At 36.1% G+C, this 17,073-nt stretch overlaps 1 protein-coding gene across 3 annotated transcripts in view; it reads right to left on the bottom strand.

The window, feature by feature from the left end:
• Positions 1-17,073, bottom strand: part of Vps13a (vacuolar protein sorting 13 homolog A) — a 185,885-nt gene that overhangs the window by 56,056 nt on the left and 112,756 nt on the right. For all 3 annotated transcript variants that reach the window (XM_060387172.1, XM_060387175.1, XM_060387176.1), the window contains exons 43-49: positions 16,284-16,442; positions 15,907-16,162; positions 15,094-15,254; positions 6,848-6,951; positions 3,285-3,567; positions 795-1,190; positions 126-230 (exon numbers count right to left, since the gene is read on the bottom strand). In XM_060387172.1, the coding sequence (XP_060243155.1) occupies positions 126-230; positions 795-1,190; positions 3,285-3,567; positions 6,848-6,951; positions 15,094-15,254; positions 15,907-16,162; positions 16,284-16,442 (1,464 nt within the window). The remainder of the gene's footprint in view (positions 1-125; positions 231-794; positions 1,191-3,284; positions 3,568-6,847; positions 6,952-15,093; positions 15,255-15,906; positions 16,163-16,283; positions 16,443-17,073) is intronic.

Raw genomic sequence — 17,073 nt, forward strand, 5'->3', positions numbered from 1 at the left:
AATTTAAAACTGTTTGAAAACTATTACCATTGTATACTTACAAAATTTGAGATACATTTGATACATTTAAAATGATACATAGATACATTTAAAATGAAAATTTCTTTAGTATGGAAGAAACTCACTTGGTATTCCATTTTTGGGCCTTTGCATTTAATGGCTCCATGACTACCAACAGTATCAATCGAAAACTGATCAGAGAGCTCACTATCAGTTACCATAAGCTGAACCTAGTGGAAGAATTTGAGATAAATTACAATTTAGAGAGCATGTGTGTGTGGTGTGGAAGGTCAAACTCAAAGACTTGCATATATTAGGTAAAACTATCTTATACTGATAATTCTTTATTTTATTTTTTTATTATTATTAGTTACATTTTATTAACTCTGTATCCTAGCTGTATTTACTCCCTCATTCCCTCTCAAACCCTCCCTCCCTCCCTCATCTCCTCCCTGCCCCTTTCCAAGTCCACTGTTTGGGGATAATTCTTAACATTAAATGCTTACAGTACTGTTTATGGTTAGATATTTCTGAAATATGGTCTCTTGTGTAGTTCAGGTTGGACATAACTTACCACTTACATATAAAGGCCTCAAAAATCAACATCCTCCTGTGTCCCAAATGCTGGAATTACAAGTCCATCCTACTATACCCTGCTATGCTAACTTTTCAACCTCAAATATTTAACAAATATTATCTGTACCTAAATTTCAAATTTTATTCTTCAAAGCTTTAAAAACTGAAATACAATGTTTACATAAAGAGCAAAAGTTAGAAAAAAAAGCAACACATACCTTATTGTTGTTAAAGAAGTGGTTTGGCTGAAAAGAAAAAAGAACTGGCTTTTTATAATTAGGTGGATGCTTTCGGTGGATTCCATCTGCTTTGTACTGTAACATCCGATCAGTTTTATTGACCATCCAATATGGACTATGAAATGCCACAATTGTCTGACCAGTATTGTAAGTCATGTGGATAGCAATATCCAAATCAGTCTTTTCCATTTCTGTGAGACAGGTAAAATTGATGAAATTGATGTCTTGCTGATTAGGTTTTATATGAAATTCACTTTTCCAATCATGATTAAGATAGTCAAGTAATTTTAAGTGGAGCTTGGCTTTGTCCATTTGTACATTATAAATCTGTGATGAATGTCCTTCATTTAGAGTAAAAACAGTGTTTTCAGTGTCCTGGAATAAAAAACAAATTTAAACATGCTTCTGAAAAGCACACACCCAAATGCACTTACTCTTTCCAAATACTCCACAAAACTCTTTCCAAGTAACTGTCAGAACAAGTCATCAGCATTCTTTAAGCTGTAACTCTGCTCCAGCGTTTCAGCTACATTTGGGTATTTGTACTTATACAACACTCTAGATAAACTACTACGAAAGGCTAAGCTGAAATGATGTGTAGAACCTCACAGCTGCTTGTAACTATAATACTGTAATCAGTAAAGATAAAGCAAACCCTAACTTATCTACTAGTTATTGAAGTTTTGAAAACTACAAACAAACAAAATCTTCAAGAAACCTGTTATAATCTAAAAAAAAGCAACATACACTACGTGCCATTTTTAAAAAAAAAAAATCAATCCCTTCATTATCAGTTCATGCTGTTTACTATGTCTCAAGTCATTATTTTTTTTCTACTCACAACTTCATTACTTTAGTTTTATTTCTATGACCTTTCTAGTGTCTTTCCCCCAGCTTTCCAATAATTGTAACAAAATATAAGTTTTAAATAACTTCAGTTGGTGAAGTTTTACATTGAACAGACCATTTCACAAAACAATGATGGTAGTGTTTATGTGCTAAAACGGCTAATAAAGGGCAACTATTTATTACCTGTAACAAATCTACCTGTGAGCATGGTGGTAAATACTTTATGCACTTAACTAATTTGATTTTCCCCGTGACCTAACCAAAATAGTTATATCAAAAGTTTTTTCATTTAATAAAATACAAAAAAAGTATAATCTACCTAAAAACATAAGCTAGTACATGGCAGAGCTAGGATATAACTCCAAGTCATGAATGGCCACCTACCAACTAAATATCATTATGGTAATCCATCATATGAAAAATGAAACCACAAAAAATTACTACTTAAAAATGCATCTCAAAACTGTATGCATGTTGTAACTCAAAAAGTTAAATAAGCCTACAATGAACAGACTACAGCTAAGAACTGCTTTATTATATTTGATAAACACTGAAGAATATTTACAAAAATATCCAAGAGAAACCCCCTACTTAATCTAAAATAAAGTTCTTTTTGTTTGTTTGTTCATAATAATGTACAGATTTAATAGTAAATCTAAATTATTTTAAAGGACAGCTACATTGCAAACACTTTTTTTTGATACAATCAATTAAGAACTGGAGCAGTTAGAACACAATGCAAGATACAGTACACCCTTGATACATAAAACAAACCATGCTATTTACCAGTGTCAATCTAAATGCTCAGCTGTTACACAGACTAAATAAATCAATACACACAAGACACTTAAGCACACAGACAGTCCTAAATGCAGGTTTGTTTTGTTTTCTTTTTTTAAAGTAAATAAACTGTAATTGATAAAAAGAGCACTGACTTGCTTTTCCAGAAGGTCCTGAGTTCAATTCCCAGCAACCACATAGTGGGCTCACATTCATAATGTGATCTGATGCCCTCTTCAGGTGTGTGTAAAGACAGAGCACTCATAAATATTTTTAAAAAACAGTAATTTAATTGTGTAAGTACTGCACTTAAATGTTACTTTAATATCAATAGCCATGCTTGTTTCATAATTCATTATCCATTACTTAAACATACATTATAAAGGGAAAGGATTGAAAAATAAATCTTATAAAATAAATGGTATCTTCAGATGGTGATTATATGCCATTTATTATACAGGCCTACATATTGTTATACAAGTTGCATATCATATTATATACAGCTTAGTACATTGCTAAGATAAATTAATGAAAAATATTTTCTTAAGTATCTTTTTTTTTCAAAACTTTCGTGGGTGTGAGGAAAAGCTCACCCATGTGTGTGCACTTGCAGTACCCTGTTGTGGAGGTCAGAGGACAACTTAAGATAGCAGAGATTCAACTCAGGTTATGAGGCTTGAAGGCCCTAAATTATATTTTTAAAGATAATATTTAAGCTTTCAGCTGATATTTTAAGTAATGCTATAACTTCTTTTAAGCTTTAAAATATTTTGTTTATAACTTTAAATGAATCAAGTGACAAAGTCAGCAACAAGACAACACCGAGAAACTGTCAAGTACCTCTATGTAATAAACAATTTTGTATGGAAGAAGATTCCGAATAAGGACAGGCGGCCACAAGTGCATTACATATGGTAAGTCCCAGCCATCTTCTGAATACACTGACAATGAAGTCAAATTATCTTTTTCTGGGACAATATTAATTATAAACGATTGCTTAGAAGGGTTTACAGGTCTACATTTCTTCTTTAGAAGCTGTCCATCATATTTTATGATTTCTTCAAAGTCAATTCCTTCACATATGTGATAGCTCTCATCCTCTGGCTTCAAAGAAAGGGATGATCTGTATAAAACATTAAACAAAATTTAAAAGCATTTTTAAAAACCTTAAATTAGGCCCAGAGTGGTGGCTCACATCTTTGATCCCAGGACTCAGGAGGCAGAAGGAAGAAGATCTATGTGTTTGAAGCCAGCCTTACTTACAGAGCAAGTTCCAGGACAGCTAGGGACACACAGAAGGATTTTGTCTTAAAAACAAACAAACAAACAAACAAACACAAACAAACAAAAAACACCAAAACCAAAACAAAACCAGCAAACCAACCAACTACCATCACTATCACCAATAAAGCCAAAACCTTCTATTAAAAGACTCCTGCTAGGAACACTGCATCCCTTCACTGCTGCTGTAATGAAGGCTGTTTTTCATGTTTCAGAGCTACATAGTCTAAACAGGTATCTCAATTTTTCAGAAACTCGCCAAATTATTTTGATTATGATTATTTTTACAATAAACTTCAATATATATACATTCAAAATATTCTTAAATCTCAGTATTTTAAAAAATACTGTTCTGTGTGGTATATGCATGTATGTGAGGCTGCATGCATTTGCTTATAGATACCAGGGTCTCTCCCCAAGTTTGGAGCTATGATTTGTCTAGACTGAGTGGCTCACAAGGCCCCAAATCACCTCTCCCACCTCCCCAGGGTTGTGATTACAGGCATGCTACTACACATAGCTTTTACATGACTTTTAGGAATTCAAGTCTTGGCACTTTACCTACTTATCAATCTCCCCAGCCCTAAGTGTAATTTAAAAAAAACAAAAAAACAAAAACAAAAAAAACCCCAAAACTAAGAAACATCCAAGAATCACTCTTAAAAAAAAAAAATTCCAGAACCAGAAAATTTGAACACAGGGTTCTTCCCAGAGACTCATACTCCAACCACGTACCATGCATGAAGATAACCTAGAACCCCTGCACAGATGTAGTCCATGGCAGTGTAGTGTCCAAGTGGGTTACATAGTAATGGGAAGAGGGACGGCCTCTGAAATAATCTGATAGGCCTGTTCTTTGATCACCCCCCCCCCCCGCCCCTGAAGGAAGTGCAGCCTTACCAGGCCACAGAAGATGACAATGCAGCCACTCCTGATGTAATCTGATAGAATAAGATCAGAAGGAAGGAGAGGAAGACCTCCCCTATCAGTGGACTTGGGGAGGGGCATGTGTGAAGAAGGGGTGGGACCAGGAGGGGAGGAGAGAGGGGCTTATGGAGGGGATACAAAGTGAATAAACTGTAATTAATAAAAAAAAATCTTTGATGAGGATTTTGCATCTTTCCCAGGGTCCTCCTTCTTGCTTAGCTTCTTTAGGTGTACTGATTTTAATATGATTATCCTATATGTCTAGTATCCACTTATAAGTGAGTATATAACATGTGTCTTTCTCCTTCTGGGCTACCTCACTCAATATGATCTTTTCTAGTTCCCACCATTTGCCTGTAAATTTCATTATTTCCTTGTTTTTTATTGCTGAGTAGTATTCCACTGTGTAAATGTACTACAATTTCTATATACATTCTTCAGCTGAGGGACATCTGGGTTGTTTCCAGATTCTGGCTATTATGAATAAGGCTGCTATGAACATGGTTAAGCAAATGTCCTTATTGTGTACTTGAGCATATTTTGGATATATGCCTAGGAGTGATATAGCTGGATCTTGAGTACCACTATTCCTAATTGTCTAAGAATTTGCCAGATTGATTTCCAAAGTGGTTGTACAAGTTTACATTCCTACCAGCAATGGAGGAGGGTTCCACTTTCTCCACATCTTCTCCAGCAGAAAGACAAATGGGATAGACATTGGAAGAGGAAGAAAACAGAGAACAAGACAGGAGCCGACCACTGAGGGCCTCTAAAACACTCTACCCTTCAGGGTATCAAAGCAGATGTTGAGACTCATAGCCAAGCTTTGTGCAGAGCGTAGGGAATCTCATGAAAGAAGGGGAAAATAGAAAAACTTGGAGGGGAGCTCCACAAGGAGAGCAACAGAACCAAAAAATCTGGGTACAGGGGTCTTTTGTGAGACTAATACTCCAACCAAAGACCATGCATGTATGGAGATAACCTAGAACCCCTGTAATGTAGCCCGTGACAGCTCAGTCTCCTAGTAAGGGGAACATGGACTGTCTCTGATAAGAACTCAATGGCAGGCTCTTTGATCACCTCCCCCTGAGGAGTGGGGGCAGCCTAACCAGTCCACAGAGGAAGACTATGCAGCCAGCCCTGTTGAGACTTCATAGGCTAGGGTCAGTTGGAAAAGGATGAGGACTTTCCCTATCAGTGGACTGGGGGAGGGTCACGGGAGATCAGGGAGAGGAGGTGGAATTGGGAAGGACGAGGGAGGGGGCTACAGCTGGGATACAAAGTGAATAAATTGTAATACATAAAAAATTAAAAGTTAAAAAAATCTTTGTATGTTTATGTAAGATTTAATTAACTAGCCATTTTTCTACAGTTTTGGTGATAAAACTGCATACTTCTCAGGCAAGCACTTTTGCTTCTAAACTAATCTTCTATACATACCTTCCATTAAAACTTGTTATGATTCTATCTCTTATGGGCGAGCTGTCAAAACAACCTCTACCCCTAATTACTTTTCTAACATCTAGCCTTAAAAGTTTAAAAATCTTCCACATATTTCTACATTACATGTGATGGTGCTGGAACTTGACTCAATTGGACACTGAATCTTCTACATTTGTTGTCCTTTAAATTGAATAGCCTGACCATCATTTATTACATAAAAATACACAATTTAAGTCTTAATTTACCATCATTTCATGTATCTTTTTTTGAAACATATTTACATCAATATTTTTCATTTAAGTATTTAAGATTACATTTCAATTCTATCTCCAAATAATTAACAGATATAGATACCAAAAAATACTGTTTCTAAAGGAATTTTAAAAATTTCTATTATAAAACCTTTGAATAGTAAAAATCACTTCATAGTCTATAAATGTAGGAAACAAATCATGTTATTTTAGACATTTTAAAACACATGAACACGTGAGTATGGTCACAATGGAAACACTGCAAATATATAATAGCTGTATTAATTAGTAAAAATACAAATAATATGCAGACATTAAAATACAATAATAATTTTTACTTTTGAGAAGATATCTAAGTAACTTGAAATCAAGGCTGGATGTGATATTTAGGAGTGTAGAATGGATGAAAGTTTCATAATTTAAAGGCAAAATCTACACTGAATCTGAAACTGAACATTCTCTAAAACAGTTTGGGGCAAATAAAAAGATAAAATAACTCACCGGTAAGATGCTAATGGTATATTGAATTCATTTTCAGGTGAAGCAGTTCCCAATAAAGTATTTCCTTCAAAAATGGAAATTGGGATTGAAAAATGGTTCTTAATCTGGAAGAAAATATATTTAATATTAATATAAGAGAAGGTATTTTAAAAATATGTCTACCTACATATCTTAACATAGAAACTATCAGGCACTATTCAGCTTGGTCATATAAACTATAAATAAACATACAATTGTTTATCTTTAAGAATGAAAGGAAACTATTTGTTTTTGTTTTTTTTATAGGAAAATAACTTTAAGCCAGCCAACAACCCAACATAGATGAGGGAGGTTTGCATAAGACACCACTCCAGCTGGGGAGCTTTTGCCACTGGTGGCTGCTTGGGGAGGGAGAGTCAGTTTTCATCAGAAGTGTTGCCCCTGGTAAGTTGCTCATGTTCCAAAGGATGGCCCTATACAGAAGCACATTAAGGGCAGCATTAATTGGACTCACTGTGCTTTTAAAAAAAATGGGGACATGAAATTGGGAAAGGGATGTAAGGGGAGGATGTTTAGGGAGCATTTGAAGAAGTATGGGAAAAATATGTATCAAAGTAAGTTGTATACACATGAAATTCTTAAAAGAATAAATAAAAATTACATTAAAACCAATACTATAGCTTATTTTGGCTTATAGAACAAATGAATGTACAAAATCCTAGTTTAATTAAATGAATAGAGTGACTGTCTGCAACAAAAAACCCCTGCATGAATGTGACGAGAGTTTGTATGAAAGAGGATGTATATGAGGAGTGGAAGGGAGAACAGAGAGGGGGAGAGTTACAATAATCAAAATATACTTTATAGATGTATGAAAGTGTCAAAGAACCAACCCAGGGAAAACGTGCACATGCATGCATGCACACACATCGTTCCCTCAAGGTTCAGAACACTGTGGAAGGTAGAAAGACTCTAAGAACTGGAGGAAGAGAAGAGTACTGGGAAATGCTGGCCTGGGGACATGAACTCACAACCGTGCGTACTTATACAAGGTCAGAACAGTTAAAAGTCAGAATGGATGAAGAAGGGGCTCACAAGTGCACAGCTCAGCAGCTACTGGTCAGGAGGGGAGTCATTGTTCTTTGAAGAGGGGATACTGGCAGGTTCTCCATTCATTTACTGGAGTTAGTACACTTTAAAAATAAATGACATTAAGTGGGAGAGGAGATGTACTGGGGAAACAGGCAGAGGGAGGTGGACGGAAGGAGGAATACAGGATGATTAAGATGCACTACATATGGGGTAGGGGATTTAGCTCAGTGGTAGAGCGCTTGCCTAGCAAGCGCAAGGCCCTGGGTTCGGTCCTCAGCTCTGGAAAAAAAAAAAAAAAAAAAGATGCACTACATACATCTGTGAATGGCTTCAAAAATGAAAAGCAAGTCAGGTAAGTATGTCAAAATAAAGCATGCCGTGTCAGACTGGGAAATGTCAGTAATACAGTTAACAAAAGGTCTAGAACAGTACACACACAAAACTTGAAAATCATTAAGTTACAGCACAATGAAAAAAGAAATAGAATAAAAAGAAAATCCCCAGAAGAAAAAGCTAACTACTAACAAATAGAGACAGAGAGAGAAAGAAAAAAAAGATATTCAATGTTTCTAGAAAGCAAGAAAACACAAATTATCCGCAGGCAAACTTTTCACAACAAAACTGGCACCCCCCCCAATAAACCACACCCAGAAATCTTGAAAATAAAAGGTTAAAAATCATGTGCCTCCAAACTGGGGCTATAGCCTTCTATGAACAAGGCATGGAGCTCAACAGCAAACAGCAAAAATACGAACACATACAGTGAGAACAAAAATGCTCAGAGACTGCTGATTGGGTAATAGATAAAATAACTTTTTGCAAAAAACAAATTAAAAAGGAAAATCCACATTTTCTGAGTCATAGCAATATTTTTAAATTATATACTTAAACAAATACTTACACACATGCATAAAGTGTCATGTTCACCATACTCACTAATTTTTTTTCACATATGATGGAATATAGTAACATCACAATTCAAAACAAAACATAACATGTATTTAATGTGCACATGAAATAGTTTTAAAAGACATGGGGAAATCAGGGGTGGTGACTCAAACATGCCATCTCAAGACTGAGCAACCAGTCACATTTGAAGCCAATTGAGGCCACAGAGTAAGAACTTATCACCAGGAATGGAGAGATGGCTCAGTGGTAAAGAGCACTGGCTACTCTTCCAAGGAACACAGGTGAATTCCCAGCACCCACATGGCAGCTCACAAGTGTCTGTTGCTCCAGTTCCAGGAGATCCAACACTTTTACATACATGCAGGCAAAACACCAATGCACATAAAATAAGAGTAAATAAATCATTAAAAGAAAAGAACCTGTCACCAAAACAAAGACTTGAAAAAAACAAAGGATAGAAATATACACATACAATATATAGCCAAATTAACCACATTTCCTCTAGACTAACAGGAAAACAGAACAGTGGGCTTTAGTTTTACCTGCTTTTTTTAAATTTTCATTTTTTTATTAATTACACTTTATTCACTTTGTAAACCCCATAGTCCCCTCTCTCCTCCCCTCCCAAACTCACCGTCCCACCCCCTTTTCCATGGATGCCCCTCCCCAAGTCCACTGATAGAGGAGGCCTTCCTTTCCTTCTTTCTGATCCTAGTCTACCAGGTCTCATCAGGAGTGGCTGCACTGTCTTCTTCTGTGGCCTGGTAATGCTGCTTCCCCCTCAGGGGGAGGTAATTAAAGAGCAGGCCAATCAGTTTATGCCAGAGACAGTCCCTGTTTCCATTACTATGGAACCTACTTGGACACTGAACTGCCATAGGCTACATCTGTGCAGAGGTTCTAGGTTATCTCCAACAATGGTCCTTGGTTGGAGTATCAGTCTCAGAAAAGACCCCCTGTGCCCAGATTTTTTGGTTCTGTTGCTCTCCTTGTGGAGCTCCTGTCCTCTCCGGGTCTTACTATTTCCCACTTCTTTCGTAAGATTCCCTGAACTTTGCCCAAAGGTTGGCTATAAGTCTCAGCATCTGCTTTGATACCCTTTGTTGGGTAGAGCCTTTCAGAGGTCCTCTGTGGCAGGCTCCTGTCCTGTTCCCTGTTTTCTCCTTCTTCTGATGTCTATCCTCTTTGCCTTTTTGAATGAGGATTGAGCATTTTAGCCAGAGTCCTCCCCCTTTATTAGTTTCTTTAGGTGTATAGATTTTAGTAGGTTTATCCTAGACATCTTATAGAAAAAGGGGGAAATAAAAGGACACAGAGGGGGCAGGAGGCACACAATGAGATCAACAAAGCCAAAAAACAAAAACAAACAAACAAAACAAAAACAAAAAAGCAGAGCCCATGGGGGAACTGCTGAGACCGAGGCATCTACCAAAGACCACACACAGACATGAACTTGGTTGCCTGCTCCTTGATCACTTCTCTCTGCTAGGGCAACCTATCCAGCTCACAGAGGAAGAGCATCCAGGAAGTCCTGATGGGATATGATAGACTAGGGTCAGACAGGAGGGGAGGAGGACTTTCCCTGTCAGTGCACTAGGGAAGAGGAATAGGGGAGAGAGAGAGAGAGAAGGAGGGTGGGACTGGGAGGAGATGAGAGAGGGGCTACAACTGGGATACAAAGTGAATAAATTGTAAATATAGTAATAGTATTAATAACAATAATAATAATAAAGTGAAAATGGTTCAATTCATAAAAATGAGCAATTTCAAATAATTAAAACAATAAAATCCTGTTTAAATTTTACAATCACATTTCTGCTGATAACAACATTAACTAAATTTTATACTCAACTAACTGCGGATGCAAATAAGTACGGTCTAAGAGCCCAATATTATTTAAAGTGTACAGCTAGATACCACGGCTTCGGTCTGTCTGTTTTCTGACCAGATTTAATCTGGAAAATGCTGGTTATAAGCAGATGATATAAACAGCGAGCACTCTGAGCTGGTAGCTAGTAGTGCTCGCTACTCTCACGGGGACTACTGTTTCATTCCAGCACCCACATGGCAGTTCATAACCACCTGGAACTCCAGTCCCAGGGCATCCAATGCCTCTTCTGGCCTCTGTGGGCACCAGGCATGCAAATGGTATACAGATATAATACAGAAAAACTACCAGTACACATAGATAACAATTTAAAAAATTTTTTAAATTAAAAAGAAAAGACAATAGTACTGAAAAAAGGTGATTAATTCTAAGAAAATGAAATAACAGAGCAATACATATAAGCACTCACACACACATATATAAGCACTCTCACACACTCTCATAGTACAATTGCACAGACACATAACTTACATACACTCACACCGTGCAGCTCTTCCCATTTTATTATTTTGCTGTTGTATGTGCGTGTGTATGAGTGTGTGTGTGACTGAATAACTTGACAAGAAGCAACTTAAAGGAGGAAGATTTATTTTGTTTTTTTGCTGGGAGGGTGCACTGCGCATCATGGTGAGAAAGGCATGGTTGCAGAAGCTTGAGGGGGCTAGTTACACTGCTACAGTAAGAAAGTGATTCTCAAGATCTAGAGGTTCAAGGTCTTGCCCACTGTGACCAATTTTCTCCAGAGAGACTACACTTCCTAAGATGTTCATAACCTCCCCAACAGTGCCACCATTTAGGAACTAAGTGTTCAAACACAGTCATATCACATTATGCTCCATGTTAAAGGCACATGTTCATACCCTCTTGCTTCTTGACTTTTACTGATGAGGACCGACTGCAAATTACTGTCTTGGAAGCAGAGCATTTAACAGCAGTTCTCATCAAGCACTGGGGCTGCTGCCTCTACTCAGACTACCCAGTCTCTGAAATGGTGGATGTAAATTTTCTAACCTTTATAAACTAATGAAAAATACAGCTGTAATGTGTCATTCTACTGAATAATTCCTACACTTATGACTATCCACACCAGCGTAACAAAGTCAACATTTACACTAAAAAGAAATCTATTCCTAAAGAGATAAAAACCCTGAAACCAAATCTTGACACTATTACTTACTAGCTGGTAACCACAAGTAAATTTTACCCTTGAGGTTATCTTTCCTGACTACTAAATACAAGAAATTCATATTCTAAAACATTTTAAAATAATACATGTAGAAATTATCACTGTCAATAATAAGGATTATTTTAGTAATAATCTCTGTTGTATTTTGCTTATCTATAATACATTGTGGTGTCCTTTTGTTAAATAGGAAATGTCTGCCAGTCAGTGGTGGCATTCTGGAGGCAGAAGCAGGCTGGTAGGTCTCTGAGTTTGAGGACAGCCTGGTCTACAGAATGAGTTCCAGGCTAGCCAAGTCTACACACAGAAATCCTGTCTCAAAAAACAAAACCAAAAACAAGAAAAAACAAAACAGAATAAGAAAAGGAAAAGATTTGTGGTGTAATAGATGATTATATATTTGAAAAAGCCATAGGGTATTATTTTATGCTAACTTAAAATTATGAAAACACACACACAGAGGAGACAATGTTCCCTTCAAAATTATAGACTTACAAAAATCCTAGTGCCAGGTATAAGAAGGCTTTTTTATGTAGGTGAGGCAAGTACAATGGAGCCCTTAAAGCATACAGAGTATTGTTATTGCCCTTGGTGCCTTCCAAAAATAGGTAAGATCCTTTTGCCAAACACTGCATACTTTAGACATAAAACTTAGAGGATTAATCCTGGAACTGATCTTGAAGCCTTCTAAAGATTAGCTTTCACAGCATAGGAAGAGCCATCCTACTTGCCAAGGGAAAAAAAGAAATCAAGTCAATATTCCTACCTTCCTTATCCACAATGATGAGACTGCCAAGAAATTTTGAAAGGTATGTTATATAATGGTGGCACTTATATCCTGGGGTTAACCATCAACCATCTAACTGGACTAAGGCTTTCTCTACAGAAGGAAATTCATGCCTGGCACTGTAAACTTAGCGAACTACCGATAGCTGGCTAAGACCATGGAAGCTAAAGGTTACTCAAAGCCTATTATTTCCACTTTTCTAACACCATCTTAATGCTTGTCTTTATATCCAGATACATGTAGCTCCCACTCCTCATCAAAGCGGCTTCTTTTTGTAGCAGACAGACATAAGTACAGAAAGCAACAAACTGATCAAAATGTAGAGACCAACTGACCTGTGGAATGCCTGCCTCTAATTAATACATAACACAATGTCTACTTAAGGCTCAGGAAAAGAGCAGAAATATTTTAAGAACCAGATGTTCAGACCATCTGCTGCTAGGCAGTCTCATAAAAAAAAAAAAAAAAAAAAAAAAAAAAAAAAGATGCACGGGGTGCAGACATGAGAAGGGCTAGATCTGGGAAGTGCTGCGGCAGAGGAATGGGGATTGAATGTGATCAAAATACACTATATGAAATTCTCAAAGGACTAATACAAATACTGTATTATTAAAAATACATAAACAAAAATATTTAAATAGCTGAATTACTTCAAATAAAGTCTGTGACTTACAGTCATTATAAATGTATACATGTTAAAATAAGGAATTATAAATAACTAAAAACTAAATTCACCTATTGGAAAAATTTCCCAACACTTCAGAATTAGTGCTAAGTACTCACTTAAATGTAACAGTATAATCTTAAGAACCAATTTCTTAGATCAAGTCAAACTGTAGTTTAAAACTTCTAAAGACATTAAAACATTAGACCAACATCTTTTATGAAATAAATGCAAAAATTCTAAACATGTTTTTAGCAAACCAAATCTAACAGTACTCTAGAAACTTAAAAATTTTAAGACAAAGATTTATATGAGGAATATTGTGGATTAATGTTTGAAAATCTAGGTCACTTATCACATTAACAAAATGGTACGAAGCCATGCATGGTAGCACATGCCTTTAATCCCAGCAGAGGTATAGGCAGGTGGATCTCTGTGAGCTCAAGGCCAGCCTGGTTTACAAAGTGAGTGCAGGACAGCCAGGGCTACACAGAGAAATCCTGTCTGAAAAACAAAAACAAAAACAAGAAAACAAAACAAAAACAAAAAAAGTCCTTTTTTTTGCAAGTATAATAATTATTAAAATCTACTAGAACAAGCATGAGTCTAATAAGTAGAAAACTATATATGAATGGTATAATAACCTGTTTTCTAAATAATAGTAGTGGGAAATCAAAAATAAAAATTTAATAAGAAGCCCATTTTATTTTTAAAAAGGAAAATACTTACATTAGTTAAAAGAATTCAGGAAAAAAAAAAAAAGGTGAGATACCAGGATTTATAACTTGGAATCGGAGAGTAATCAAGAGAGTATGGTACTGGTATAAACAGATTAATGAAGAACAGAATTCATAAATAGACCACTAATATTTTAGGCCAATGAGGATAAAGGGAAAGATTATGTGGGTTGCAGCAACTGGATAACCAAATGGAAACTTTGAACCCCAAACCTCACCTCTATAAATACAGACTCACTCAAAATGAAAATGTGGTATTCTCAGCAGAATAATATAGCTTTCACTGAGAAGTATGAAAAAGCCAATTTCTATTCTTTATTATGCCTATATAAAATTCAAGACTGTATAACTAATGTATAATGAGCTAAATGGATGTATAGGAAGGGATGTCTAGGGAGACAATGAAGTTTCTGAGTGGTAAATACGTTCATCATCTTAACAGCTATGAAGGTTTGTTAACCGTAATCTTTATGTCAAAAACTATAACTTCATATGGTATTTACTGTATAAATCTCAGTATGTCTAAAATTTCTTTGATAGTTTTACTATTAAAAATATAACCATGCTATAAAGACAAAGCAAAATATAAGGAATATTTTGACAAAATGCTAAAAACATTGTATAAAGCAGTTCTGTAAGAAATGATGATGCTCCACAGCTCATGTCATAGGAGTATTTACTGATGAGAATCTTATCATCGGCTGTCTTTCCACTACAGTTTGTATTCTTTTAGCAATAATGAAGTTGAATATTTCTCTTTTCTTTTTTCTGAAACAGGTTTCATATATCCCAGGCTGGCATCAAACTGAGTAGACAAGGATGATCCCTCCTGCCGATCTCCTGGGTGCTGGGATTAGAAACACACCTTACGTGTGTTTGTGGTGTTGATCCGGGATCAACTCAGGGCTTCCTACATTCAAGGCAGGCATTCTACCAACTGAGCCACAGTCCCAGCCCACTTCAGACATATGCATAAAAAGAACTCCTACAGATTCCTTACTTCATACCTGCACTGGTGAGCGAATTGTTACCTTCTTACTTCCTTCAACTGTGTCAATTTGGCAAACAACAGATCTTTCAACTCCAGATTCTCTGTGTCTTACAGTGTACAGACGTCGTCCCACTTTTGTTAAAGGGATCTTATCAGCAGCAGAGTGGTTAGCAGGTGCTAAATTAAATACAGATGTTCCAGAGTTAATCAGAATTCACTATGTACTAGTTTTAAATGCATGTTAAATACCAGTTGATTGTCTCCTAAATGAAAAAGTCTAAATATAATCAGTATTAAGGGATTATTTTAAGAAGTCACCTATTTTGATAATATACTCGAAAGGAAAATAATGTCCCTGTGGTGGTTTGAATGAGACTGTCCTCCACAGGTTCTGGCATTTGAATATTTGGTTCCTATTTGGCTGAGCTGTTTAGGAAGATTAGGATGTGCAGCCTTCTTGAGGAAGTGCATCACTGGAGTGGGCTTTGAGGTTTCAAAGCCTCCCACCATTCTCATTTTCTTCTCTGCTTCCTACTTGCAGTTCAGGATGGGGACACTGCCCTTGCTAGTCCAGTCACTATTCCTGTTGACTCTACTCTGCCATCATAGACTCTAACCCTCTGGAACCTTCAAGCCAAACAAAGTCTTTCTTCTGTAAGTTGCTTTGGTCACAGTGTTTTACCTCAGTAACAGAAAGGTAATTAATATAGTGGCAATGTATTAGAAAACATACTGCTTAAAATAAACATGCTAAGAAGGTACTATATATGAGTAAAATTTCTTTTAAAAATAACTTCTCAAAGCCCCAGAAAGGAAATATAACACTTACTAAGAAGGATGAAGAAGAGTTTGCTGCTTAGGCTGGTCATTGCACTGAAGTGGTCGTTGTCCTTAGTTCGTACATAATCCATACTTAAACTCTCTTCATTTTTCAGCTCATAGGATTTTGCCATAGGAAGGTTGAGTACATTGAAAGAATCACTTGGTGAAACAGAGACAGTAAGTCCAAGAGAATTTAAAATCATAAATGGTGCTAGATCCCTAAGGAAGACAGCTGAAGATCCAGTTGCAGCTTCGGTAAATGCCTTACAGGAAAAATTTGGAGAAAATAAAATGTGGGCTGAGCACATAAGAAATATAATTAGATATACAACAACTTTACTCAATTAAGGGTCAATATTTAAAGGTTCAAATCTTTTTTCTTACCTCGACTAAATTATTTAACATCACTAGGCCACATTTGGATAATGTAATGTTTAACTGGTCTTTAGAATAAAAACTTATGGCAGTTGTATATTCTGGGACTTTGTAGTTTTCTTCTTCACTATCTGACTCAACAATGGCCTGTTTTGCTTTCTTTTTCATCTAAAATGATAAATTAAAATTAGACATAAAAAATTAGACATAAAAGAAAAGAATTTGTTTCTAGGAGTATAACTTATCTGTAAAGTAAAAGCTAACACCATTACAGAAAGAGCTATAAATTCCATGGGTCATATTGCCGGTGAAATTTCTTGGACATGCCAAGTAATGCCATAAAGCTGAGAGAAGGACATATTAAAGGAAAACAAATTCTATCCAATGCAATAATTTAGAAGAAAGAAAAACTTTGAAAGTTACTAAGTATTGATGGAATCTGCAGGTAAACCAAAAGCATATACTTCACTACAAGTCACGAACAGCAGTTTAGTGTATTGGTCATGGTAATAGAAACAGAACTAGGGACTACCACAGTTACATAAACGTAGCAGAGCAATGCCATGTGGCCAAAATTTGTAAGTATTATTTACTTCTTTCCGGAATTCAGAGACTCATTGCTCATGTATAGTCTAATCCAAAAACTACCAATGAAAATAGTTAATTGAAATACTTCATCTGGTATAACCACCCAGAGAATTAAATTAAATAATTTAAATACATATGGTAGACATGCCAACCTAGATATGTAGCTGATATTATTTTCATTTACTTCAGCTTTTCAAGACAGGGTTCCTCT

The sequence above is a fragment of the Meriones unguiculatus genome, chromosome 1 (genome assembly GCF_030254825.1).
Source record: "Meriones unguiculatus strain TT.TT164.6M chromosome 1, Bangor_MerUng_6.1, whole genome shotgun sequence".
Classification (NCBI taxonomy): domain Eukaryota; kingdom Metazoa; phylum Chordata; class Mammalia; order Rodentia; family Muridae; genus Meriones; species Meriones unguiculatus.